The 26,787-nt window shown below is 39.3% G+C and overlaps 1 protein-coding gene across 1 annotated transcript; it reads left to right on the top strand.

The window, feature by feature from the left end:
- The first annotated feature begins 39 nt into the window (after positions 1–39).
- wash1 (WAS protein family homolog 1) lies at positions 40–26,772 on the top strand. Its single transcript, XM_069903691.1, has 11 exons — positions 40–74; positions 1,437–1,596; positions 5,061–5,172; positions 6,482–6,628; positions 15,936–16,072; positions 17,563–17,698; positions 19,188–19,392; positions 21,073–21,207; positions 23,800–23,961; positions 24,717–24,785; positions 25,155–26,772. The coding sequence occupies exons 2-11, from the start codon at positions 1,457–1,459 to the stop codon at positions 25,319–25,321; spliced, it is 1,410 nt and encodes a 469-aa protein (XP_069759792.1). The 5' UTR covers positions 40–74; positions 1,437–1,456; the 3' UTR covers positions 25,322–26,772.
- The last annotated feature ends 15 nt before the right edge of the window (positions 26,773–26,787 follow it).

Here is a 26,787-nt window from a genome sequence, read left to right as displayed (position 1 = left end):
TCCGGTGGTGGTGGCGGGCAGGTGCATGCGCACACTGTGTACGGTGGTGCGCAGGCGCCGGATCATTTCCTGAGGTGAGATGATGGAAGGTCGATGTGGGGCTGGAGGGAATTGATTGAGCGATTATGGGGTTGCGTGGGGGCGGTTGGGTGGACCGCGGCATCGAGGTCACAAGCACCTGACCCAGCTTCACAAGTGAACGATGTCGGCGCGAGCAAGTTGCCGGCAGGCCCCGGGTGTTTGCGCAAGTTGCCGGCAGGCCCCGGGTGTTTGCGCAAGTTGCCGGCAGGCCCCGGGTGTTTGCGCAAGTTGCCGGCAGGCCTCGGGTGTCTGCGCAGGCGCAGAAAGAAAGCTGACTCGGTTCAACAGATGAATTGCAAACGCTGGGGGAGAATGGAATGCACAAAAGTGACCGAGAGACTCAGCGCGTCCCGCCACGTCCATAGGAAATAAAGGCTAACTTATGTTTCACGCCCGAAACATTGTTTACTTATTGCTTCCTAGAGATGCGGCGTGACCTGCTGAGTTTCTCCAGCACTTTTGTGTATTGGATTCAACAGTTGATCCCCGAGCCCTGGGTCTGGAAGGTTGAATGCGGGCACCCGCTGGCCAGGTTGGTGCTCTGGCACCTCTTAACAGCACCAACCCCCCTCCCCAGTTCTTGGCAGCGATCCCCGCTCCCCATCCCCGGCGCCAAACCCCAGTGATGTTGGTGAATGTTTCTTGGTCACATGAAAGAACTATACTTGTTATTTCCGATTAAGGGTTTTAGCCTGAAATGTTGACCATCTGTTGCTTTCTATGGACCTTGTCTGACCCACTAAGTTCCTCCAACATTTTGTGTGTTACTCCAGCTTTCCAGCATCTGAGGGCTTTTTTTTTAACCATAGGAAAGAACTGGGTATTTAAGTAGTGGATTCAGCTGATGTGTATTATGCAAGTTGGAAATGGTTATGTATTTGCATTTGGGTGTTCTTTAGAAATCGTCAAGCATTTAGGACCTCTGATCTTGATATAAATTTGTTGCACAGCTCAGAAATCAAGTTTTCTGTTAAATGAAAACTTGAATAGTTGTTATTCTAATTAAAATCCACACGGCTGCACCTTGATCGTGGCATAGCCTCGCATTCCAATGATCCTGGCCCAATCAATTCTGTCCCAGTGCTGTCTTTGTGTAGTTTGCATGTTCTCTCTGTAGCTATTGTGGACTTTTGACAGATTCTTGGGTTTCCTCTCAAAGTGTAAAGATTGGAAGGAAATGAATTGCTCAGCTAATTGGCAACTGTGTAGATGTGGTAGAAATTTGGGGGAAGATTGATGGGTATTTGGAGAAAATAGTTTTCAGATTTCTCGTGAGAGGTGAATTAATTACAATTAAAGGACTGAATTGGTCTCCTGTGTTAAAAGGAAATATGGTAATTAACTTTTCTTTTCAGTTTTACAGCATTGATTTAAAATGATGCAGAAGTGCTTCACTGAAGGACAGGTATACACTGTTCCAATCATCCAGTCAGACTTGCGTCGTGAGGAAGCCATTCACCAGATCAGCGATGCCCTTCAATATTTACAGAAAATCTCCAATGATGTGTTTACTAGGTATGGGTCTTGAAAGTCTCTAAATAGATTTCTTGGTGATACTTTTGATAGCTTTTGTAGAGCATAACAATTATTATTTACATGTATTCAGTTCTGCCCATACAGCAAATTAGCCTGGGTGTCATGGCCAATATTCATCACTCAGTCTAAAACCCATGATCTGTTGATTATTCTATGCATAAATTGTCCAAAATCCTTACAATAGAGAGAATATACTTCAAAATTACACAATTGCATGTGAAGTGATGTGGAACATTTTAACGTAGGATAAAATTATAAATCAAAGTATTTTTCAATTTTTTTTAAGCATGTAAAGGTGAAAGAATGATTATTGAGTCTTTAATAAAGAATGTGTCATAACAGTGGGGTTAATGAGACTTCTACAGATGAGTTTAGGGAGAAAACTGGAGGTCGTTAGCTGAAAAGCCTTCTCTCTGATGCAAAGGAATGGAAGAATGATGCCCAGAGGCTGAAAGCTGATGGATAATGGTCTTTAATGTGGCCGTTTGAAGACATAAACTTAGTATACAAAAAATTGCTTGTGTATGAATTGGTTTGTCCAGGTCAGGGACAAAAGATGGAGTAAATGGTTATGAAGGGTACAGTTGGTATGCTGGATGTTGCAAGAAAAATTAGATTGCCTGGATTGATAGCATTGATCTTTACTGATATTCAGAGTATATTTTTTAGATGGGAGAGATGTTGAAAGATTCATGAGAAGGAAGGTATTTCATTGATTGTGTTAGGAAACAAAAAACAAATGGAAGATTACAAAGAAAATTGAATAGGTGCTAGATTTGATCAAATTGTAGATTAATGAGATACATTTCAGGAGAAATTCAGATAGATAAAGGCTACTCAGATAATGTTTCAACCACAAGCAATGGATTGGTATAAGAGTGCTTCCTATGTTCTTGTATACCTGAGAACATGGATACTGCTCAATACCCAACTAACTTGGATCTATGTTTCTCATAGTGGTGTGATGGAGATAGTATAATATTGAACCCAGGCTAAGTGAACAGAAAGAATCCATTTCTAACCCAACTAATTGACATAGGTATATGTTAATTGGTAGAACCATAAAAGTCATTATTTTCTTTTTAGAGAAATTTACAGGAAACTTTTCCCATTTCCAGTTTTACAACGCTGAATTAAAATGATCCAGTAGTACTTCACTGAGAACTGATGTGCTCTCTTCCAGTCATCCTGTTAGGTTTGCATCATGAGGAGACTATACACTAGATTAGAGACTCTCCTCAGTTTCTCAAGAAAAAGATTGTGGAAGCAGAAACCCTCGTCAAATTTAAGAGACTTAATTTGCACATGACTGTATTTGTCTAAAGGAATATTGACCAAAAGTTGAAAAGGGGAATGGGCACAAGCTGAATGGTCCTGTTGTCTGAGAAGTGGTCAAGTGGTTGATTTCAGTTGATTTCAATGAAAGTAACAATTGGGAATGAAGGACCTCTTCTCAGTTGCAGAGACTCAGAAGAGACATTAAGAAAAAAGAAAGGAAGTAATGTTTAAAACCAAGATGTATCAGAGATAAATTATGTTGCCTTCTACATGTACCAGTCACAATAGGAGTGAGGGTTTTTGAATATTTTATTTAAGTTTCAAGAAAATACAGAATATAGTACTCAATTAATATAATAACGTAGAAAAACATTCATAAGGCCTCTTCTCCCAGCACCCCCTCTCCAGGTTCAGTTAAATTATGGTGTCAGTTAGATTTTTATATGCAAGATCTGCAATGTTCATAGTTTCATTGTTACTGTACATTGCAATGTTAACTATTCATAGCACCATTGGCACTAATTTGTACTCCCCCCCCCCCCCCCCCAAGGGTTACTATCCCTTCTGTTATTTAATGAGCTTCCGCACCAATCTTAGCCTATGCAATTTGGTCGAGCACATAAATAGTGGACTGCCTTCAGTTGAATTGAGTTACTCTGAATAAAGTTGACTATTGAGGTCTTTGAAGCTGCACTTGTGGCTGGACGGAGAGTATTGCATCTTATTTCTTATTGTGTTGCACCTAGTGGAGTTTAGATTTTCGGGTTTTGTGCAAGCTTCTGCAGACAGGTTTACAAGTTCTCGTCACTTATATTTTATATTGTACCCAAGCGGAAAACCTCAAACTTCATTTGCAAAGTTTGTGAACCTTGTACCTGTAAATCTTTTTTTATTGTATACGGCACCAAAAGTGATTGAAATTCAACATATAATATGCTGTCTTCTTTGGCTTGGCTTCGCGGACGAAGATTTATGGAGGGGTAATGTCCACGTCAGCTGCAGGCTCGTTTGTGGCTAACAAGTCCGATGCGGGACAGGCAGACACGGTTGCAGCGGTTGCAAGGGAAAATTGGTTGGTTGGGGTTGGGTGTTGGGTTTTTCCTCCTTTGTCTTTTGTCAGTGAGGTGGGCTCTGTGGTCTTCTTCAAAGGAGGTTGCTGCCCGCCGAACTGTGAGGCGCCAAGATGTATGGTTTGAGGCGATATCAGCCCACTGGCAGTGGTCAATGTGGCAGGCACCAAGAGATTTCTTTAGGCAGTCCTTGTACCTCTTCTTTGGTGCACCTCTGTCACGGTGGCCAGTGGAGAGCTTGCCATATAATACGATCTTGGGAAGGCGATGGTCCTCCATTCTGGAGACGTGACCTACCCAGTGCAGTTGGATCTTCAGCAGTGTGGATTCGATGCTGTCGGCCTCTGCCATCTCGAGTACTTTGATGTTAGGGATGAAGTCGCTCCAATGAATGTTGAGGATGGAGCAGAGACAATGCTGTAATGAGGAATGAAATGATTAATCCAATGGCATTAGGTCAAACATGCTGTTGTAATAGTTTATCTACCTTTTAACACACTTTCTCAGAATTTATCTTCCCTGTAGCTTGGTCACTTTTATCTCAATGGTCTCCTCGAGAGTAACTATTCTGACTTTTCTGGTTCCATCCGTAACTTCTCAACCTGTCTGCAGAAAACAGTTGCCTCCTGAACTATAGACCCCTCTGAGAAGCTGCTTGTAAAATGTGTTCCCCAGATTTCAGATTTATGGTCAGAGCACATACATGACATCACATACAACCCTGAAATTCCTTTTCCTGCAGGCAAAGCAGAATTTCCACGAATTGATCGTGCAAAAAAAAAACTGTCCATACACAGCATAAACATGTAAACAGATAAAGAACTGTAAACAGAAAACGGATGTAAGCAAACTGACTGCAATACAGAGAGAATTTTTTAAATCCATAAAGTGCACGTAAGAGTCCTTAAACAACTCTCTGATTGAGTTTGTTGCTGAGGAGTCTGATGGTGGAGGGAACATTCTGTCCATCCAATTTGAATCTATCTAACTATCTTTGCATTAACTTCATCCATTGAAATTAAGACGTGGTAATTACATTTTCACAATGGTGTTTGACCTTGTAGAAGAAAATCTTAACAGGATGTCACATTACAGGGTTTCCCAAAATGTGGAAAGTAACCAAACTCGCTTGAGGTCCATCAGTGAACGGATCAATCTGGCACAAGCTAAGATCAAGAAAATTAAAGGCAGCAAGAAAGCAACTAAAGTAAGGGCTGAATTCATTATTTTCTTTGAGTAAATGTGATTTGAAACTGACTTTATGAAAACATGGTGCCATTTAATTTGGGAAAAAAATGATCACATATGATCACATTCTATTGCATGATTTGAATTTAGATGTTCTGATATTTTCAATCCAAAATTGGAAAAAGAACAATTGAATCTGCACTCCAATTAGGGATGGAGAATGAATGCTGGCCTTGCCAGGAATGCCAAGGTCATGATAAATGAAATATAACTGCAATCTGCTTGTTTCTCACCAGCCTACTCTTGAATCGCTTTTCCAATCCCGTGAGTTCAGTTTTCCCCTTTGTATTTTGAATTTTCCCAATCTTCAGGTTTTGCTGCTTTTGGTTTTATAAACTTTTTCCCTTAATCTAACAATCCACAAATTCTGTCAATAGTCAAATCTGATTTACTTTACCTGTTTTTTTTGCCTAAAGGTATACAAAACTTAACTATTATTAGTTCTTTAAATGTTGGCTTTTACTGAAACTGTCCTGCTTTTAAATGTAGTTTCCCTGGATTACTGAGATGAATATATATATGGAAAAAATTACACATAACTTAAGGAACAAATAATGACATTTATTAAGATATGGCAACCATATTTGGATCATCTAGGGTCCCAATTGTAATTATGAATATAATAAAAAGAATAATAATAAATGCTGCTGAAGTATAAATACAAGTGACTTTCCCATATAGAATTTTTAGTGTCTGGATTTATAATGTGAAAGGGGGAGGGGTCGTTTTATTTGTCTTTTTGTAAAGAAAAAGTCTGTAATCTTTGTGAAAAATTCTATCATATTCTGATCAATGTTCCCTAAAGCCCCATTAAGTACTTGATCAGAGGTGGCCAAACTATGGCCCCCAGCCATTTGCAGCCTGAGGCCCATTTTGAGTGGCCCATTAGTGAAAAAAAAATGGCAGCGCTGCTGTAACAGAGAGCAGGAAACGAAGTCTCTGTGCTCCCTCACGGGGTCCAAAGCCCCCACCCCCAAAGTCTGACTGTCTCTGGCTCCGCACTGGCTTTAAATAGCCTGTTAAAGGTGGTTGAAAACTGCCAAGCATAATGTTTGGCCCGCGACTCATTACATTTTTCTATATGTGGCTCACGACCAAAAATGTTTGGCCACCCCTGTACTAGATCGTCATTAGCTTATTCTTGTTACACAATACTCTTTCTAAAATAATCTTTTCCCTTACTGGTTCCTCAATATGCTACCATCTGTTATATACTGCACAGTATTACTGCTGATTTGTTTTGCTTAGTATATATTTGTCTTTTACAGGTGTTTTCCAGTGCAAAGTATCCTGCACCTGACAGACTTCAGGATTATGTTTCAATTTTCACTGGTGTAGATGAGTCCACTTTGCAGAAACGTCCACGGTACAAGATTCACAGCAAGTTTAAGCCAATGGACGAGAAAGCAGTACAGGTATCAGTCATTCATCAATGACTCATTTGTGAAATAATTCCAAATTGGCCACGTGTTCTTTTGGATCTTTCCAGAGTCTTTGTATCCAGAGTATTTCCAGTATAAAGTCGGTTGCAAAATTATCTTGTACTTTTAAATTTGGACATTCTTGTGCTGTGGGTGCATAGTTTATTGAGAATGAAAACCATAATTTTCAGGACAAACCAGTTTTTGCAATATTTAGGTTTTATTGCAATATTACATTTTTGCATCTTAAATGAAACAGATTTGCTTGTCATAATAATGATTAGTTACACCATTTTTTTTTTACTTTTTACAAAAGTTACTTTCAATCATTTTTAAACACGAAAACAGAACCACACTTCAACTCATCACTACTGACTCAACTAACCTGACTTAACCCCCTTCCAACTCCAAGCGCACATGCATATAATATGCGTACAAGTTCAAAAAAGTTCCCTGGTTCACAATCCAAACTCCCCTCATTCCTCCAAGTTCACCAGTTGCAGGCAACTCCCACACTGTGCACAGAATGCAACATTTACAAAGTTCACCATGCTTTGGCGCCTGAAAGGTAAATGGCCACTGCTCAGGAAGGCTCTCGTCGGTCTTCAGAGAGAGACAACTGATTCCTTTTTAATCAGCCACCTCAGCGTCCTGCCGACGAAACCCGCCCCATCAGGGTTCTCCAGATGACAATCTTCCTCCTCCAGGTCACCACAGAGATCCCCCCCTGTTTTCCTCATTCCAAGTGAATTCCTGTCCTTTTGTATGACCCACAAGGGCTTTGACCAGGCTGAATTAAGAATTCACAACCCATCTTCCAAATGGGGTTTTCCACAACCTTGCCAGCTTGTCCTATTCCAGTCCCAGCTGCCGCTGTTAGCTGTAACACTGTAGAACTGATCTCTCTCTCTCTCTCTTTCTCTCTCTTTCTCTCTCTCTCTCTCTCTCTCTCTCTCTTTCTCTCTCTCTCTCTCTCTCTCTCTCTCTCTCTCTCTCTCTTTCTCTCTCTCTCTCTCTCTCTCTCTCTAAGAGAAAAAAGCCTGTTTGACTTCTCTGCTTGCCAAACCACTTGACCTTCTTAGAACAGCTCCAGACAATCTGTGGGAGTTACACCATTCTTGACGTCAATTGAAACTTGTGCTGCCAAGCCCCAAAATATGCTGGGTTACTGGCAACTTGTCATGCATTGTAGTTAAATTAATTTTAAAGCATATAAAATACAAAGCTTCAATTCTGTTTACTCCAGTTCTGTGCTTGAAACCATCTTCATGATCCACAATGTGATTCATAAATATGAATTACTGTGCACATGAGGCTGAAGTGTTTTCCATCTTCAAAATTGATGTGAATGATCTAAAGTAATGATCTCACTCGACTTCAAATTACTGTGCTGTACATTTCTAGTTAATGCATTGAACCTTTTCATTTCTTTAAGCAGTGTATTGTTCATTTACAATGCAAAGTAAATTGAACCAGAAAACAGATCGAGCAATGAATTATCTTTTCAGTGCTGCTAGTTCCTAAATGTTCTCAAGGTGTTGAAGGGGCAGGAGAATGGGTCTGGTGGATTATTCTGCATAGACCTGGCTCAAATTTGATGGTGCAGATGGTCACATTCCAATGATGTGAATATTTTGATTGTCATTCAAGTCTTACTAAAGCAGTACAGGTGTAGTACAATTTTATTAACTCTTTCACTGCAAATTCCATGGGTTATTTGGGATGACAAATACTAGACATATATGGGTGCAAGCACCCCTTTTGACCAGAGCAAAAATCAGAATTTATTATCATGAATGTCACAAAATTTGGGTTGTTTTTTTTTGCTGCAGTATCATAGTGCAAACATTCATATAAACCACCTTACAAAATAAATAAAAATAGCAAGGAAAAGTCAAAGTCAGGCAGTGTTGGTGGTTCAGGAATCTGATGTCAGAGGGGAAGAAGCTGTCCTGTGCCGCTGAGTCCCCGTCTCAGGCTCGTTTACCTTTTTCCTGATGGGAACGGAGTGAAGAGGGAGGTGGGGACCCTTGAGGATAGAGGCTTCAAATCTCTCTCCAGCTCAGCAGAGAAGTCGAAAGGACTGACCTGAAAAATGGTGAGAAATCTAATTCATCATTAAAAGAGAATTTCCAAACAATAAATAACCTATAAAGAGACATCCAAGCATTTAAAAATGTTGGTGCTGAAGTCTTCTTTTTCTCTTGAGAGCCCATCTTGTTCTTTGGCATGTATTTGCCATGCAACATTTCAACAGCGATGTCAAAAGGGCACCACAGGTCGACTGACATCACTGGTGTATACATGCAGCTTTTTATACATTCATGAGTTTCACAGTTGGAAACATACAAACTAGTCTTCAATTATGTGCTGTGCAAACTGGGAGACTTGCTTTTGACTGAAGCGGAGTGTAAAGAAAACATCCTCTCAGAATCAAATTTTTAGACCAGGGTTCAAATACAGCTGCTTTTTATTTTAAATTTATTTTGTCAGCATTGTGAAGGTAAGTATACAACACCAGCTTGATGTAAAAGTTCAGCTGGTTCATTGATATTCTTCAGGGAGCCTAATTTATATTTAACTATACTCTTATTCTGGAAAAAAATTAACATTTTACCCATTCTTGAGCAGAAGAGATTGCAAGTCATTCCTTTATTATGCCATCTGATGTATAAAGGCAGTGTGAGGAATAGATTTCATTACATTTTGCTTCTGAAGTTGTACATTTTTGGAAATGCAATAAATGCATCACTAGAATTTAAATATATATATATAAAATTGTTGCTGAGTTTATCTTTTGTGAACCATAGAATATTACAGCACAGACAAGTTCCAATAATTTTACCCACTCCTAAGGGAATGAGAAAAAAGCAAGTTTGTGATAAAGTGGGACAGAAATGGTTAAAAACAGATAGTTTCTATTAAAAGAACAAAGAGAGCATTGGTTTTGTGGCAAGTGCTTCTGGGAATTTAATGATAGAAAACAAGAAGAAAGGAGAATTAAACAGGTATTTTCCATCAGCCTTCATGATGCAGGATACAAGTAACATTGCAGAAATAACTAACGAGAACTAGAAGGGAGAAATTGGGAAAGTAAGTCATTTGGGCAGAAGTACTTTGCAAATTATTGGAGTTACAGGTTGCTATCTGTCTAGTTTCTGGTCAACTGTATCAGAGTTTCTTAAGAGGTGGCTAGTAAGATAGTTGGGTCCTGATTTTAATTTTCCAGAATAGACTAGATTACAAAATACTAGTAGAAGTTGGCCCTCTAACTCTGCTCTACCATTTGTCAAGATCATGCTGAAAATCTATCTCAACACCATTTTCCAGAAATATCACCATGTCCCTTAAATTCCCTAACATTCAGAAATCTATCAAACTCTGTTTGAAATGAACTCAATAACCAAGTCCTCAGCTGTTCAGGCTATAAAATTCCAAAGAATCTGCCTACCTCAGATTGTGGAAACTTTCTTGTCTTAGTCCTAAAATTTTTTATTCTTCAGCTGTGTACCCTATTCCTGGAAAAGAGGACATGCAATGGTCTTCCCAAAACTTTAAGAACAGTGGAAGCAAGAGAATAGTTGAGGAAAAATAATTACCCTTCAGGACTGAATAAGAAATCTATATGGAGTGAGGGGACATGAGCAGGGTCCTAAACTATTATTTCTCAGTGAGAAGGATGTGGAGTATGGGAGCTAGGGCATCCATAGGATACAAAGATATTTACCAATATTTCAGGACTGAGTCTTTCATGAAGTTGTGAGCAAAAGGCAGGTAGGCATCTGGTATGTTGGAATATGTCATTGTCTGCAGGAAGAAGTGTGAGGGATATTGGCACTCATTAAGGTGGACAAATCCTCAAGATTCTATGGGAAGCAAGGGAGTAGATTGCTAGAGCCCTAATAAAGGTTTTTGCATCTTTCTTAGTCATGGATGAGGTACCAGAAGATGGAAAAATAGCCATGTTGTTCACTTATTCAAAGGGAAGTATGGATAAACCAGAAAACTACAGGCTAGTGAGCTATGTAACAATTGTGGCAATATAGAGGAAAAAGCTTTCAAAGGGACAGAATTTGTGTACACTTGGAAAGGCAAGAACTGATGAGGAGTGAATGTGGCTTTGCGCAGAGGAAATCCTGTCTCACAAATTGGACATTTTTCTTGAGAAGGTAGCTAGGAATCTTGAAGACAACTGTTTCCAATTAAACAGACCTAGTTTACATAGACCTTAGCAAGACTTTTGACAAAGTCCTTCATGGTAAGGTGGTCCAGAAAGTGAGGGCACGTGAGATCCAAGGTCTGTTGTCAAACTGTTTTTAAAATTGGTTTGTTGGAAGGTAGAGGGTAGTGGCTGATGTCTCTCTGCTGGTGGGAATCATGTTGTAGGTGGTGGAAATTGCAGAAGATAACATCTTCTCTGGTCTCCATTAGGGCCTTCCTCTGACTCTTTCTTTCCCTCTGTCTCCTTTCCTTAGCTCCCCACTCCCTTTCTTTTTCAATTAAACAATTCTTCCCTCCACGTCACTTCTCAGCTTTTTTCTTTTCTGCCCTCTCGCCTATATCCCAGTGGTCTATGCTCCTCCCCTGCACCTTTTTATTCAGATGCCTGCCTACCTTTTGCTCATAACTTAATGAAAGACTCAGTCCTGAAATATTGGTTATATACTTTTGTATCCTATGGATGCCCTATGACTGCTGAGATTCTCCAGCAGTTTATGCCCATGACTAGATTCCTTAGGATAAACAATCTTTCTGTATTCTAGCCTGTCAAATCCTTTAAGGATTGTGTACGTTTCAATGGATAATTCTCTTCTAAACTTAAGAGAATACAGTCCCAGTTTATTCAACTATGCTGTGGATAGCAAACCAATCCATTGAATCTTTGCTGAGCTCCCCCTCTGGCAAGCACATCCTCTCTTGGGTACAAAGCCAAAATCTGCACAAAATAATTTGGAAACATTCTCTCAATTACAGTGGACAACCTTGTCTCCTGTTATTATAATGAAGGCTAACAGTTGACCTAATCAATGGCTACAATGGGATAATCACATTCAGAAAATAACATGCAAATATCCCCAGTTCCCTTTGAATCTCAACACTACTCAATCTCCCACCTCTTAATAAATCATCGTTTTCCACTTGTGTTCATGAAAGTGAATGACCACACATTTTCTCACATGAAATTCTATCTGCTATATTCTTGCTCATATCCCCGTGAAGAGACTTTGCATCCTCTTCCATTCCCTCAAACCTATCCAGATTAGAATTTGGAAATCATATTTGGTCCCCTCAATCAAATTGTTCCTATCTATTGTGAATAGCTAAAGATCAAGTATTGAACTCATTGGTACCCATCTGTCATAATCTGCCAGCCTTAAGGCAATGGACCTGTAGTTGTTCAAAGGTTCAATTTATAGTCATAATTCAAAAAATGTAGTATGCATGATATACTGAAACTTTTGCCTGCCATAAAGGCAAGAAAGGAGTTGCCATGAGTATTACCCAGCACCCTCAATAATAAGACCAGAGAAAAAGAAGCAAAAAGGATTCCTTCAGAAGCACGGAGTGTCTGTGGATTTGCCTCCGGTGCTCACGCAGCCTCACAGACTCCTGTTCAATCCATTGGCAACCCAAGCTTCAGATCCAAAACTCAATATGATCAGGATGCTTTCAGCACCCAAGCCCTTCTTCCCCCAAGCACCCACTCAAAACCCTGTTCCAATACGTGGTTCCTGTGAACCAGTCTCCAGCAGCCCACAGCCTGGTGATAGTCCTTTGACCACAAGTTACCTGCAGCCTACATAGGTCCTTCAACCGCTGAGCCCCTCACTAGTCTGCTGCTGTTGTTACCTTCTTATAGAGTTGTTTCCCAGGCTTTTCAACAGGGAGTGTTCCCCTGATTCTGGTGCCAGTCCACTGCTCCCTATGCTACCCAGCATAGGTACCGCTATCTTTAGCACAGACCTCTGTAATTACAGGATGTTTCAGTGACGTACCATTTTAAAGTTTGTATGGAACTGTTGGCATCACGATCGGGCAGTTGGACTCTGCAGTGGAGCACTGTGTCTCCTTTCCCCACTATCCTGTGTGATGGATTATATATTTTATATTGTATATAGATATGTTTTGGAAGATAAATTGTGGGTTTTTAGTGTAGGTCACAAACAAATGCAAACACTTCACAACACAGATCTCATTTAAAATGCCAGAGCTCTGCTCAAGCCAGACAGTTCAGGCTCCCAGTGCCTTTGTAAAGACAATGGAAACTGCTTTGCTGAAGGATTTCACAAGTTGGTGTTAATTGGACATGTTGTGCAGCAATGGATTATTGTTTTGGAAAGCAACAGATGAACAGACTCAGAAGATCAGATTCAGTGCCACAGTCTGTCTAAATGCAGTTTGCTGTTCTAGGAGGGTCATGTGAATTTGCAAGCAGAGAGAGTCAAACAGTTTTTTTTCTCTTAAGTGTGAAACAGAGAGAGAGAGAGAAACTGCTGGTTTTCTGCAGTGGCTTTTGGAAGCTTGTTTGAAAACCCCATTTTGAAGATAGGTTGTGAGTTCTGAGTTCAGCCTGTTCAAAGCCCTTGTGATCCATACAAGAGGAGATGGCTGGCTGCATAATATTTCACCTGAGATAAGGGAAACAGAAAAGGAATTCTGTGGTGACCTGAAAGAAAGAGGTCATCATCTGGAAAACCCTGACAAGGCAAGTTTCTTCGGCAAGACACTGAAGTGGCAAGGAAGGAATCAGTTGTGTGTGTCCAATGAGCAACAAATCTCTCTCTGAAAACTGACAAGAACCTTCCTGAGCAGTAACCCCATTTGCCTTTCAAGCACCAAAACCTGGTGAAGATTCATAAATTTTAAATTCTGTGCACAGTATAAGAATTTCCTGATACCAGTGAACTTGGAGGAGTGAGAAATGAGATTGGATTGTGAATCAAATAACTTTTCTGAACTTATGCACACATTACATATACGTGCGCTTAGAATTCGGAGGGGGTTAAATTAATAGTAATAAGTTAAAGTTTGATCCTGTTTTTATGTTTAAAGAAAATTAAAAGTAACTTTTGTTTAAGTAACCATTTGTCTTTGTGAATTTCTATTGCTGCTGGGCTTTTGGGTCCTCTGGCCCATCACACCTGGGTCTGCACTAATGACAGCTCTGCCATTGTCTCAAGTTTGATGAGGATTTTAATGCATTGGAAATAGTTCAGGGAATGTTTATTAGACTGATTCCTGAAATCAGCAGATTGCAAAAGCCTGGCTTGTTTGTTAGAGTTTGAACAGTGAAACCCTCCCCACCATTGAGAACATCTACCGGGAAAAAGGCCGTGGGAGAGCAGCAGCAATCATCAAGGATCCACAACATCCAGCACATGCTCTGACCTCTCTGCTACCATCAGGAAGGAAGTGTAGGTGCCACAAGACTCACACCACCAGGTTCATGAACAGCTGCTATCCCTCCACCTTCAGACTCCTCAACAACAAACTCAATCAGGGACTTACTTATGGACCCTTACTTTTCCACTTTATTGATTTTTTTTACCCCCCTCTGCATTGCACAGTCACATTTCTTGTAAAAACACAATGCTGGAGAAGCTCAGCAGGTCAAATAGTGTCCTTTATCTAGCAAAGGTAAAGATACAGAACTGACAATTCGGGCTTGAGCCCTTCAAAATACTGTATGAGAAAATGCTGGCAGGCTTCTAAACAAAAGAATGGGGGGAAAGGCAAAGGCAGGAGATGATAGGTGGAGAAAGGCAGGAAGGGACAGCAGCAAAGAGGGGGAGGAGGGATGGCTGGGTGGATGGAAGAACTAGAGAGACAAAAAAGGGGGGAGGGGAAAGAAAAGATGAGCAGGTTTAGTGGAAACCAGTAAAGTCAATGTTCATGCCATCTAGCTGGAGAGTGCCCAGATGGAAAAAAAGCCATAGACAGACATGTGAGCGTGAGAGTGTAACTTGGAATTGAAACTGTTGGCCACTGGGAGGTTGCTGTGGTTGCGAACGGAGAGGAGGTGCTGAGTGAAGCGATCTCCCAATTTGTGACCAGTCTCTCTGATGTCGAGAATGCAACAGAGGGAGCACTGGATGCAATAAATAGGTCCTCTGGATGTACAAGTGTTGCTTCACTTGAAAGGCCTGTTTGGGGCCTTGGACTGTGGTGTGGGAGGAGGTGTGGGTGCAAGTGCTGCACCTCTTGTAGGCACAGGGGAAGATGCTAGGGGTGCAATGGGCATAGAGGGTAGAGTGCACAAAGAAATCGCAGAGGGAACAGTCCCTATGAAGGGCCGAGAGGAGAGGAGAAAGAAAAATGTGTCCGGTAGTGGGATTCTGTTGTAGATGTGTTGGATGTGGAGGCTGGTGGGGTGGTAGGTGAGGATGAGGGAGATTCTATAATTGTTGCATCTGGGGGCAGAGGAGGCCAGGGCAGATGAGCAGGAAATGGAGGAGATGTGAATAAGGGCTGAATTGATAGTGGTGGAGAGGAAGCCATGTTTGAGGAAGAAGGCAGACATTTCTTTATTTGTTCTGCCTCACCCGCAGGAAAAAGAATCTCAGAGATGTATGTGATGTCCATGTGAGTAACTCTGACAATGAATCTGAATCTGAAAGGTTATTTGATTGATGCATAAGATTCTGAGAGATATTGCTGAGACATTCATGGAGAAGATATTTGTTTTATGAAAGATTCCAGAACTTTGGGTCACTGTTTAAGAATAAGGGGTTACCCATTTAAGACTGTAAGGCAATTTTTTTTCTTAGAAGGTTGGGTGTCTTTAGGACCTCTTAAACAGTTTTGGAAGAATCTACCATTTTTAGGAATATAGGATAGATTTCTGATAAAGGGGTGGTACTGTAAGTAGTTGGGAATGCAGACATTACAGTCAAACCAGTCATGATCTTGTATGGGAGGAGGACTCTGTTCACTCTCCTGCTCTGAATTTGTACCCTTTCTCTGGAGTCTAATTTCAGTGCAGATGGTAATGAAACGTTTGTCAGAGATAAGATTGTGAAGAATCATCTGAAATTGCTGTATCTGAATGCTGAAGAGAGAGTTTCCTCCAAGTTAAAAGGGCATGTGAGATGAAGGTAAATTCCCTGACTATAATTCAATCTGCCAAGTTTTGACTACAAAAAGAGACCAATCTTTCTGTCCAAATCTTCCCCTGAAATTGGAGATCAATTCCAACAGTCCAGTGAAAACCCTGTAGCCATATTAGCAGGGCAGGTGCTTCTAGCCCTGGTGAAGACTTGCTGTCTAAACTAATTTAGATATTTTCCTTAACTTATTTTAGGAGAAAGCAAAGCTTTATCCTGTGTGTTTAAACACTAAGTCACGGGAGGACAATGAAACGGAAGAAGGATTGGGGAGTCTTCCTCGAAATATCAGCTCCATCAGTTCTCTTCTGCTGTTCAACACAACTGAGAACCCGTAGGTACCATTGATCCTATTAAGAGAGCAATTCCGTGTATCTAGGATACATGTAAAATATAAAGGAAGATGGTCCATTGTGCAAAATGAAAGTTACACTATTAAATATTGATATCTTGGGAATACTTTTGCAGAATTACAGGCAGCATCATGTTTTAAAAAAACCCGACTACTGTTTACGGAGTGAATGTTTACGCACCCCTGTGTCTCTTCCTCCAGCCCTAGATTCACAGAACCACACCCTTCCTTTTGCATTTTGGCTCAGCCTTTTTCTTCAGGTTCCTGCCTGCTTTTTGCTCGTACCATAAGGAAGGGATCAGGCCCAAAACATTGGCTATACAGTATATCTTTACCTACAAGACCTCCTGAGTTCCTGCAGCAGATCTGTTGTTTTACTACAACTGTTTATTGTTGATTCTATGTATGACAGTATCTCAAATGTTTCAAAGAAGTCTTAGCTGTTGTGAACTGGAGCAAAGAGGAATAAATTGAAAAACGTGAATAAAGCACTAGTCTTAAACTTTTGCTTATGTGTAGACAGCCCAGAATGGATTTTCATAAATATAAACTTGGAAGCTACACATTTTGGATGAAAGTTGTTATTTTTACTAAAGGACTTGTCATTACTTTGCAAAGCCATTTTAATCTTGTTGAAGTTCATGTAAAGGAATTTTCTCTCAATCTCAATCTTCATATCTACTCATCCTTTCAAAAAGCAAATTATATAAATGTCCATTCCTGAGCCAAATGAGTATAGTGTGAAATATATTCATAGGTTTTAATTCTAACAGAAATAGTTATCCCAACAGAACTATTGCTGTGCCACCTGAAGGAGATACAAATTATTTAGAGACAGAAGAGACTGCTGTTACTGGAACCAGAGGGGAGAAAAAAACAGGAACAGGTCAGGCAGCATCTGTGGAAGGAAAGACTTTGGGTTGAGACCTTGCATCAGGACAGAGAGTGTAATGGGGGGGAAAAAACCAGCATTAAGATGTGAGGCAGGAGGTAACAAGTGACCCAGGTGAGGAGGGCTTAATGGATGGGTGGGGAAAGAGAAGGGTGGAGATAGCAACAGAGATTGGGAGGTGATGAGTGAAGACAAAGGACTGCAGATGATGGAATTATTTAGAAGTTATTTCAACCTTTGCATTTAGGATCTTAATGTGGGTGTCAAATGCATTTTTAATAAACATAAACTATCCTTATGAGTCTGTGGGAACTAGAACTAGTTTGTACATTTCACTGTGACATCCCCTAATGATAGAAATTCTGGACTGGTTCCAACACACATTAAACTTTTATGGCTAAGTTCTAATTAGGAAGTTTGGGATGGAGTAATTAGGAATTTTGAAGATTATAATGGAAATTTATCAAGAATATATAAAATGTATTTCATTGACATGCAGCTTGCAATTTTTGTTCTGTCCTTACTGAAAGCCAAGTCTAAAATATTGAACTATGTCATGTTCTTCTCCTCCTTCTGGCAGCTACAAGAAATATGTTCTGTTGGATCCATTATCTGGTGCTGTGACAAAAACTCATACTGCATTAGAATCTGAGAAAGAGGAAAAGCCATTTGATGCACCGCTCTCTATCACCAAGAGGGAACAACTTGAAAGACAGGTAAATATTGGAGAATCTGATCACTTGACATTGAAGAAGCTCATGACTCAGTCTATCCAGCTACATAACTTGCTGCACCACAAAAATACTGTATATAATGCAGGGTACATTTTGATCAAGTAATACATTCATGTGTAGTGCAAAGTGTGCTGACCAGCTGCATCATGGCCTGGTAAGGAACACAAATACCTGATTGAAGCCCTGCAAAAAGTAGTGGACAGAGCCCAGTACATTACAGTACTCTTCCCACCACTAAGAAATCTATATGGGATGCTGCCGTCGGAGAGCAGAAGAAATCATCAGGGATCGATACCACCCAGGACTTACTGCTGCCATCAGGAAAGAGGTATAGATGCCACAAGACTTCTACCATTAGGTTCAGGAACAGTTGCTACCCCTCCAGCATCAGACTCCTCAACGACAAACTCAATCGGATTCATTCAAGGACTTTTACTTTGCACAATACTTATTACTGAATATTTGTTTTTTTCTTTTGTATTGCACAGTCAGTTTGCTTACAGTTCTCTTGTCTTTGTATCTTCTTGAGTACAGTTTGCACTTCTTATGAGTAGAAATTCTGCCTGGCCTGCAGGAAAAATAATGATGTACTCTGTACTCTGACACTAAATCTTAACTTTATACTTTAACCGTGTTCCAACAAGCATATATACTCTGTGTCCCCATTTTTGCTGAGCTACCATCAAGTGCATATCTCCTGGTTCTGGTTTTCTGGGACTATTTTATACCCAACTGGTTTGAACTAGTGTTTGTATTATAAAGGTTCACCCACGGACCAGTCCACAATATATATTATGAAAGGTTAAAAGTGGCTGGAGTCCAGTGAGTTAATGGACACAACTTTGTTTCATGCAAAATCAATATTTATCACTTGTCATCTTCTGGAAGCGACCTCATTGAATGAGGCCAGAACAAGCAATATGTACTTGGAATCATTTGTAGTTCATGAAAGCAACACTGCATCATTAGCTGAACAAAAACGAATGAACGAGTTAATTTTACAGTCTGTGCGCATAGGAATACAGTTCTGTGCACAATTAAATTGCCATTTGTGCATGTTCACTGCTGCAAATCATTATCATTACAATATCTTGGACTGATGCAGAGGTTTGCTTTAATTCTATCAGGTTGATGCTGGCTGAGTATAAGATTTACTTCCTTCTACTTGTAATGTGTTCATCAAGGACCTCCTTGCTTGGCGTAAAGGGAGAAAATACCAAAATCTAAGCTTTTGAGTTTGAATCTGGAACAAGCTTCTCTTTAGTTTTATGAGCTTAATATAGGATTTGGCAAACTTGAAAGGAAATGCTAATAGAATGTTGAATTTGTAAATAGTTTTCTGGTTTGTGAATAAAAGTAAATGCTAAGATGATGCAGTTTATTATTAGCGCACCAACTCCAAAATTGCTGCAAGATATTTTTTGGCTGTTTCTCTTGGGTTTCTGAATATGGCATTTTCTTTTTGTTTCAGACTACTGAGAATTATTTCTATGTCCCAGACCTGGGTCAGGTCCCAGAGATAGATGTACCATCCTACTTGCCGGACTTGCCTGGCATCGCAGATGACCTCATGTATAGTGCTGATCTAGGTCCGGGTATTGCACCCTCGGCACCAGGAAGCAATATGCCTGAACTGCCTAGTTTCAATACGGAACCTGTTTACACAAATGGCCCAGGTAACACAGTCTACAGTTGATGCTGTGGATATTACTTTCACCCATCAGGAGCACCTGAGCAGAGTACGTTTTCAAAATATTCAGCGTTGATTAACCTGTCTGTTTTATGTTTCTGAAATATTTTGACAACCTTCTAATAGTAGACCAAGTGACCAGCCTTTGCATCATCTTAACCCCACCCCCCACTATGCCATTTATTTCTTGGGAAGGTGTATAAAGGAATCAATTGTCCTCTCTGCCTACAGAACATTTTTATCAGTGTCATTCATGATTGACTCTTCTCCTTGATTTCTCTGTTTTGATCTTATAGTTTGGTGATCAATATCCTTTTCAAAATGAGGACTTTGCTCTATTTTACCAGTTTATGTGCCTCTGTATCTGTTCTGAAGATGTGACTTTCCACAAAAATGTCTCTGGTACATTTTTTCCCCCGAACCATGGCTTTCCCTTTACATTGTGAATTGTTTCTTTTCAATTTTCCACATTCGTGCTCTCCAGCAAGGGCAAGGAGGGGATTCCTATTTCCTCACCTTCTGTCTCAAACTCCTCACTCAATGGATTATCCTTCAAAGAGCTTCCTCTATGAGACACCGCTTTTCCCTTGCAATGAGTTGAACCAAGGACGTTATTTACATTGAAGGAAAGACTGGATAATTACATGGAGGGGAGAGGATTGGAGGGGTATGGACCAGGTGCTGGTCAGTGGGACTAGGAGGGTGGGGATTTGTTCCGGCATGGACTAGTAGGGCCAAACTGGCCTGTTCTGTGCTGTATATGGTGATATGTTCTTTGATCCTTCTGTTTCACTCTCCTACCTTCACCAACCAGTCTGGTCCCCAAAGCCATAACACTTTTCCATTCATACAAAAGCATTGCAACATCTACCCATTCTGCCTTTCACACCATCCAGGGACCCAAGCAGCCCATCTGTGTATGGTAGGAGTTCACTTGCACTTTTTCCTGCTTAGTGCACTGCATTCAGTGGTCTGTTCTCCATTGGAGAACTAAACATAGGTTGGGTGACTGCTTTGAACTGCTGAGTTCAATCATTCTCATGCCTGCCTGTATCACTTTTTGACCCCTCTTCTTATTATCCTTGTATGCTTGAGAAACAGCATTCCATTTCTACCTCAAAGTGTTCTAGCTATTAGGACTCGATAATGAATTGAACAGTTTCAGATGAATCATCTCTCCTGTTCGTGAGAGAACTGGCCAGATTTTCCACCTGTAACATTAATCCAGTTTTTCCTATCTGCACCAATGCAACATGGTTTGCTGAATGTTTCCTGCATTTTCTTTTATCTGAGAATTTGTGCAATAGCTGTTTTGCTTCTCACAGTTGTAGCATTTTTTTTGGCTCACTTACACTTCCAATAAACTGATCTGCTATGATTTAAACATTCGTCACTTTCAGGTGGTACAAATAGCATTTATGTTTCCTGGATAGTGTGGTCTCCATCACAGATGGTCTCTTTTTACACTTCCCCCCCCACCCCCCCATTTCCACATCCCCCAACTTAAAGCGTGCTCGTCTTCTCCCGTTTCTTGTTTGAAAAATCATTGAGCTCAATCAAGAACTCTGCATAACTGTTCCCTGACTTTGAGTGCCTCTAGCATTTTCTGTTTTATGCCTATTCTTCAGGTTAATGAAAGTTCACAAATGTTGTTTTCTTATTTCAGATCAACAGAATACTAATCTCTCACTGCCTTCAGTAGCACTTCCTCCACCTAATCTGTGGACGCAAATGAATGCTCCACCTCCGCCCCCACCACCCCCACCACCTCCAGTTCAGGCTACCAGTAATCAACCACCAGGTTTGTAAGATCTCTCCTTAATCTAGTCTAAAATTGATCAATTTTCTCTCCTGTGAGACTGGGATCAAGACAGCCAGCAAATAACATGATTGTTCCTTATAAGCTGTGTCTGAACCATCTCATAGACCTATGCTGCCATCAGCAGGGATGTAATAGGATTGCAGGTTATTGCAACAAATGCAAGAGCAGTATTACCCAAAAAGTACGCATAACCCAATCTGAATGCATTGTAAATACTCTGAATTAAGTTTAATGAACTTAAAAGAACCCTAACTCAGGAATTCAGAAACCATTAATATTCATAGAATAAAGATCACCTTCAGAGGACTTTGCTTTTTTTTTTGAAATAGTTTCAAATTATTAAATGACCAAGTTTATTCCATATTTCCTCACCATCACTGCCCTAAAAATCCTGTAAGATCATAGCATTTCAAAAATGCCTTCTATCTTTCCAATATCATTTTGCAGGAGTGCTAATAACATCTCCTTCAAGAGCTACATCTAAATCACAAAGAGAACTTGAATCTGTAATTTTGAATTTCAAATTGAATAGCATTCCTTGGTTAACCTTTTTAAATGTGGAATTATACTGTATTTATTTTTAATCTGTTTTTGGGGCAAAAGCCTATGGATATAATCCAGTTCCTCAATGTTTCTCCCTGCATACTTGACCAAAGTTTAGTAGTGGTTTCTCATCTGGGCAAAGTTGGGAATTTAACACTTCTCTCACAATTCCTTTCAGTTTTTGAGCTGAGATGCTTTCTTATTTTAACTTTATTTAGTATTTTTTCAATAAAAATAAACAGACTTTTACAGAATAAGTAGTCTAATAATAAAACAAACCCATCCCCTCCCCCTCCCACAACAGATCCCTAAAGGGAAGCATTAAAAATAAACAAAAACATTCAGTAATTTACAATATTATTAAATTCATATTCTTCATATAAGGTGTCCACATCTTAACAAAAAGATCATAATTATTATGTAAATGTTATGTTATTTTCTCCATATAGATACACGACTTCAACTCATGATGCCATCGAACTACATTTAACTCCGCTTCATCTTTCCAAGACATTTACAAGCAAGTGCCAATGTTAGATGAATAAACGCTGTATGAAACTTATCCAACCCCAAGTCCACTAACGAAGTAAAATAACCTCACAAAAACATTTTGGATCTAAAGGAAATTGAATTTTATACAAATGTTGAAGAAAACGTTCAAATTGGTCCATTTGCAATATATTATATTTTAGCTTCAATTTTGTTAAAAAAGCCTTATTATCTTCTGTAAAATTCCTCTGAAATTCCTTTTCTAACTCTGCTATTTGTTTTTCCAAACAACTGAGAGTCTACCAGAAATTTCTTCTTTTCCTTTGATGCATAACTAATGATTTGACCATGTAGAAATGCCTTTAAAGTATCCCATACAATAAAATTATTCCTGACTGTATTCTTATTCAAATCTAAATAAATAGCAATTTGATCCTTAATAAATCTCCAGACCTCTATCAAATTCAGATCTTTCATCAAGGAAACCAATTGAACCGCTGCTTTTGATTTTTTTCACAACTTTTAGAAATTTATCCAATAATGGGTCTAACACACAATTGAAGTCTCCCCCAATCAAAATATTCTCCTTAACTTGACCTAAAGTTAAGAAAGCTTCAGACACAAACTGTTCATCATCAACATTAGCTGCATACACATTCAATAAGGACCATGGCTCAGCAAACAATTAATTATTAAAATACGACCAACTGATTCCGACAAAGAAACAAGTTCAAAGCAATGTTTAATGTTCAGGGTTTAAATAATCCGATTAAGAGAAAACGTGTTTTAGCTTGTATAAAAAAGATGAAAGTTGACATTGCTTTTTTGCAGGAGACTCATTTAACCGAAAAAGAACATTTGAGATTGAAGAGGGACTGGGTTGGACGTGGATTTTCATCTTCCTTTAATTCAAAAGCAAGAGGAGAGGCAATTTTGATTCATGAGCTGAGATCCTTTGATGCAGAACTGATGGATTGGAGCATTATTTTTGTTGTGGGTTCCTATTGAAGTAGTACATGGCTTGTTTGTTAAAAGACCCTGGTGTATTTGGCAACATTCTCGCATTTATCAACTCAACTAGAAACAGATTAAAAAAAGAACCATTTAATGAACTTTGCTTGTAGATGAAACAGTTGCTCTGTTTGCAATGATATTTGGAGATTCTACAAAATGCTTTCTAATGTCCAGGAACCATAGTAAATTCAGTCTCCGTGGGATGTTAAATTAGATTTTCTATATCAAATATCTATTGATATAAAAGAAAGCTGAAACTGTTAGAAACACCCAACAGATCAGGCAACATCAACAGGGGAGAGAAATTGTTATTTCAGGTTGACTATTCTAATGGAAGGCTTTTGGCAGAGATGCTGCCAAACCTACTGAGTGGTTCCAGCATTTGGTTTTATTTCAGACTTCTGGCATTTGCAGCTTTTTCTCCATCTTTTCACATCCGAGCTGATTATACTTTTTTTAAAATTGGATTGATTTGTTAAGTATACATTTCCTGACTTCTGCTTTCTCTATTTTCTTTTTTGGAAGATGGTATTGTTCAAGGAGCACCTCAGGAAGTCGTAAAGCCCTCAAATGGAAGAGCCAGTCTGCTGGAATCTATCCGGCAGGCAGGAGGAATTGGGAAAGCCAAACTGCGCAATGCAAAAACTATTAAAATGGAAAAGAAAAAACAAAAAGAGCAGGAACAAGGTATTATCCCATCTAACTCTTTGGTTAGCACATGACTCTGGATTTTGAAACCATTGTTTACATTTATATTTAATATTTGGAGCTGTTAAAATATTTTTCATATTCCCTCATTTTCAGGAACTGTTAATACCTGCTACATATTTGGGGATTGGTTTAAATAAAATGAATATCACCTGTTGCAGACATGAACCTTTTCATGCTGATGGTTGCAAAAAATGGCTCCCATTTGTGTTTCATTTGTTGAATAGTAGAAATATTCTGCGTGGAGTGGCTTTTTTTTCCTCCTCCTTTATTTTCAGATAGTTTGATACAGGTTGTACCTTTCATCCACCACTCTGTGGTCCGGCTCATTTGAATCTGCTGCCGTTAGTAATAACTCCTTATAGACAGCACAGACTCGAACCCTGGTCCCAATTGCTGGTTCTGTAAGGCATTGCACTCACCACTTTACTGCCTCACAGTATAATTTTCTTTTTTAAGCTTTGTTCTACTTTTGCTATACCTACATGGGGGGAGGGGTTCCCTTAGGGGTCAATTTCTGTTTTCCAGCATTTTTTGTGGCCCAGCAATGGCCAGGTCCCAATGACGCCGGATTAAAGAGGTACAACCTGTAATATGTTTGAGAATTTAAAATGAAAGCAAGTATTTAGTACAACTACAGTAATGGAACTGGTTGTTTCCCCGCCTCCACTCATTGATTTTGAGTAGGGCGAGGATGAAGTGGACATTTTGCTAAATGTGTCTTATGTTTGTAGGTGGAACAAGGGAAGGAGGTGGGAATATGATGGCTGATCTTTTCAACAAGCTTGCAATGAGGAGGAAAGGTATAAAACCCAATGACAAACAAATGTTGATTTTTAACTTCAATTAATGCAAATATTTAAAAAGAAAAGTTTTACTTAGGTGCTATATCCAAAGTGTACAAAAACTGTTAATACAGAGCTTCCACCTCTAATCCATTTCAGTAGCATTTTCATAGTTGGTTCGCTTCAGGACTTCTATTGAAACCAGTTACCATTTAATATCAACCTATGGACAGGCTTATGCTTCCAACTATTTTCTAACTTGATTTTGAGCTGAGGATGTGCTCCCTACTGATATTTTATTCAGAACTGTAGCTTGAGCTACTTAACTGCAGCATAGCATTAATATTCAATAAGCTGGTTCAAATTTGCAGGTTTAATTTCTTGCAGGTATTTCAGGTAAAGGCCCTCAACAACAAAGTGAAGGAAGTGGTGAAGTAACTGGAAGCGATGTTTCTGCACCAGGTGGTGCTTTTGCTCGAATGTCTGATGCCATTCCACCTCTCCCACCTCCGCAACAACAGACTGCTGAAGATGACGATGACTGGGAAGCATGATATTGTCTGAATGATTCAGCAAGGATGTACGCATTTAATCTCTGGTTCCTGTGAAAGCTTGAACTCTAGTGTCTTATCAATTCTGGGTCAAGATTGGAAATGCTTTTTTCTTTTGAGAAGAAATGTTGCCTCCAATTGTCATTAATGCCTTTGTGCTTGAGACGTGGACACAGCTTTTTAATCCTACTGATTCAAGTTCACTAAATTAATGGATTAAAGACCATATTAATAAGATTTTTTTTTATCCTACTCTTGTATTAAGTGGTCCAGTCTGCAATACAAAAGCTAAAGTATGAGTTGTTGCTAGGATATCTGCACTGTTTCTAATAACAAACCATTCATAGTTTGTTTTAAGCAAAATTTACTCAGGTATATTTTTTCCTTTTATAAAATAGATTTTAGGTTTGGAAATAGTCACGGCTAGGATTAACCTCTATCTTTGAATTGCAAGGTCATTCTTCACAGTAACTTATTTTCAGGCTCTGCCAAATCCCCTTACCAATCATCATACAGAAGGTGATCAGGAAAATTAGTGCTCCAGTGCTGCACTGTCTTGAAGGGTTTTTGATTACACTGTACCTAATCCTCAAATGTTTAGGAAAATCATGATAAAATATTAATTTCTATCAACTGACTAGTTTAGAACAGTAGTAAAATTTAGTCTAATTGTAAATTTTGAAATATAGTCAGCAATAGTTTGGTCAATATAAATATTCTGTAAAAGTTTCAAGCAACATGCTTGCTATCACTCATTTCACTATTGCATAAATACCACTTGAATAAGCAATGTGTCATGGATGATATCATCTTTTTGAGGATTAGGTTAGGATTTATTGCACGAGCTGGTGAACTTTAACCTAACAGTGGAACTTTGCTGACCACAAATGGAAGATTTGTTCTAGCAGTAAGCTTTAATTCCAATTGCTATGAAGAAATTGACGTTTTTCCACCAAAACAGGTTACATCAATCTTTACCTCTACTATAGCTAAAGAATCATTCTTTCAATTTCTTCTCAAGTACACTGAAAGAGCAGACTGCAATAAAATCCCTGGTCTTAATGGTCATTAAGCATACCTGGATCACACTTATTGCAGATGCAGAAACAATGCCTAACGATAGAATCAGAGCTGTTGTACTTTTCAGAGCTGGATGACTAAGCCACTATGGTCATTTTGTCTTTACTTAATTGACATTACAATTCTGTTCATTATTCCAGTTGAACCTGGTATTGTTTTTCCTAATTGACCATGGACATATGAATATATAGAAATTAAATGTATATGATTAATGTTTTTATTTATCACGATTGAATCATTTACCCATTTGCTTGGATGTTAATGACAGTTTTGAATTGTTATTGAGTAGAGCAGCAAAGATCAGCTGTAATATGAAACAGGTCACCATAATTCAACACCAACTTTGTTTAATAAACTTCCAACGTATTTCTGCATGGGATGACTGGTTC

The sequence above is a fragment of the Narcine bancroftii genome, chromosome 11 (genome assembly GCF_036971445.1).
Source record: "Narcine bancroftii isolate sNarBan1 chromosome 11, sNarBan1.hap1, whole genome shotgun sequence".
Classification (NCBI taxonomy): Eukaryota; Metazoa; Chordata; class Chondrichthyes; order Torpediniformes; family Narcinidae; genus Narcine; species Narcine bancroftii.
Note: the sequence above shows the minus strand (reverse complement) of the source record. Positions and strands in the feature narration are given on the sequence as shown.

Coding starts and splice junctions, on each gene's coding strand:
- wash1 (XM_069903691.1), top strand. CDS start 1,457: ATGATGCAGAAGTGCTTCACTGAAGGACAGGTATACACTGTTCCAATC. Junction 6,629..15,935: donor TGGACGAGAAAGCAGTACAG/GTATCAGTCATT, acceptor AACTTATTTTAG/GAGAAAGCAAAGCTTTATCC. Junction 19,393..21,072: donor TGTTTACACAAATGGCCCAG/GTAACACAGTCT, acceptor TTCTTATTTCAG/ATCAACAGAATACTAATCTC.